At 40.6% G+C, this 1,776-nt stretch overlaps 1 protein-coding gene across 1 annotated transcript in view; it reads right to left on the bottom strand.

The window, feature by feature from the left end:
- LOC129869443 (ladderlectin-like) overlaps positions 1-360 on the bottom strand; it is a 1,035-nt gene extending 675 nt beyond the window's left edge. Inside the window, exon 1 of the mRNA XM_055943866.1 lies at positions 1-360. This exon is cut by the window's left edge and continues 675 nt beyond it. Within this exon, the coding sequence (XP_055799841.1) occupies positions 1-300 (300 nt within the window). The 5' untranslated portion in view covers positions 301-360.
- Between the last annotated feature and the right edge of the window lie 1,416 nt (positions 361-1,776).

A 1,776-nucleotide genomic window follows, 5' to 3' on the forward strand; every position in this document is an offset into this window, starting at 1 on the left:
CTCTAAAAGGCTATGCACGGATGCTAGGTTTCCACCAAGTGCCAAACAGTTTTGCTCCGAATCTACGAATGATTGCTGAATGCTGACAAACTTGAAACAGTGTGATCCATATGTGTGCCAGTCTGAGGGACATGAACTTTCCTTTATCCCCTCCTGCACTGCTGCCACGTGAGCCTCGGCAGGAGGAGTCTGTTCCACCTTAGTCTTCAGTAAGGGTTCTAAACCAAGGAGCTGGATCAGGTTTGCGTCGCCCAGTGCAATGGCAGCACTCAGAAGCAGAAGGACGGCCAACTTCTCCATGGTAATCTTTTCCTGTCAGAGAAGGAATCACAGGTGGTAGTCTGTAGGTTCTGTTCAGCTTGAGAAAGAGGAACACTTTTATACATGTAGCCCACCAAGCCACAAGGACAATGTACAAAAAAACATGTTGATACTGATTCCACATCCTATTGGGAAATGTATCCTAATCCTTCTGCCAAACATACACAGAGTGTACAAAACATTAAGAACACCTGGTGAATCCAGGTGAAAGCTATAATCCCTTATTAATGTCACTTGTTAAACCCACTTCAAACAATGTAGATGCTTAAAGAAGGTTTTTTAAACCTTGAGACAATTTAAACATGTATTGTGTATGTGTGCCATTCGAAAGGTGAATGGGCAAAACAAAATAATGAAGTGTCTTTGAACGGGGTATGACAGTACATGTAGGTGCCAGGCGCACCTTTTTGTGTCAAGAACTGCAACGCTGCTGGGTTTTCACGCTCAACAGTTTCTGGTGTCTACAAAACATTAAGATCATCTTCCTAATATTGAGTTCCAGCCACCCCCCCCCCCCCTTCCCCTCTTCTTCTTCATCTATAGAGAGAACATCTGACATCTTTAGTCAGCTGACACAACTACCTAGACAACTTACACACACATCCCTATACCAGCCCACAAACTATAACCATGCTGGTGGTGTGATCCTATTTGAAACCACTCAAAAGCCAAGAACACACAAACACTTGCAACTACCTAAATTAAACAATCAGACACATGAACAGTGAAACACCTGAATGATTGATTTCATGTTTTATTTCAGTGTCAAATTGTCAGTTGGCGACCCATCCGTTACAGGATCAATTGACACTTTAAAAGAAAATGACAATGATTCTTACAAAGAGTCCTCTGGTGTGCTGTGCAGTGTGCACCGCATACAAAGAATCAACATGATTACAAGGTTGTCTAGGCAAAAACAACTACCTTTAAAGAGCAAAAACAAAAAGAAATAAATACAGATGTATAAATACAGGTGAATGAAACTGAAAAAAAACGATTTAAACACATTCGGGCCCCAAGAAATAATTAAAATGTGAAAGCTGTATAAGCCTATGCACAATCCATACGTACATGGACCTGATATACGCCTATAACTAAATATGTAATTCAATTATAGGTTTATATAACATTTTCATCGTCGCTCAGCCACATAATGCCAGGGTATACCTTGTGGGCTTTCTGGAATAGAAAGACACATATATCATGTTTTAAAGGGCAATAGAGTATTGAGTGAATTTCTTTCTCTACCTCTTTGAGGTCACAGTAGTTACAAAGTCTCTCCTATACTATTTCACCACAATACCAGCCTGTTTACACACACAGGCGCAATATCCCTGTTCTTACCTGTGCACATAGTGATCTCCGGCTGTAGGGTGTACATAACCTTTCTGTCACACATGAATTCGCTCTTAATCAAACAAAAGTTTCTCAATTTACGTTGATGATTAATCTCCT

Source organism: Salvelinus fontinalis, chromosome 2, assembly GCF_029448725.1.
Source record: "Salvelinus fontinalis isolate EN_2023a chromosome 2, ASM2944872v1, whole genome shotgun sequence".
NCBI classification, from domain to species: Eukaryota; Metazoa; Chordata; class Actinopteri; order Salmoniformes; family Salmonidae; genus Salvelinus; species Salvelinus fontinalis.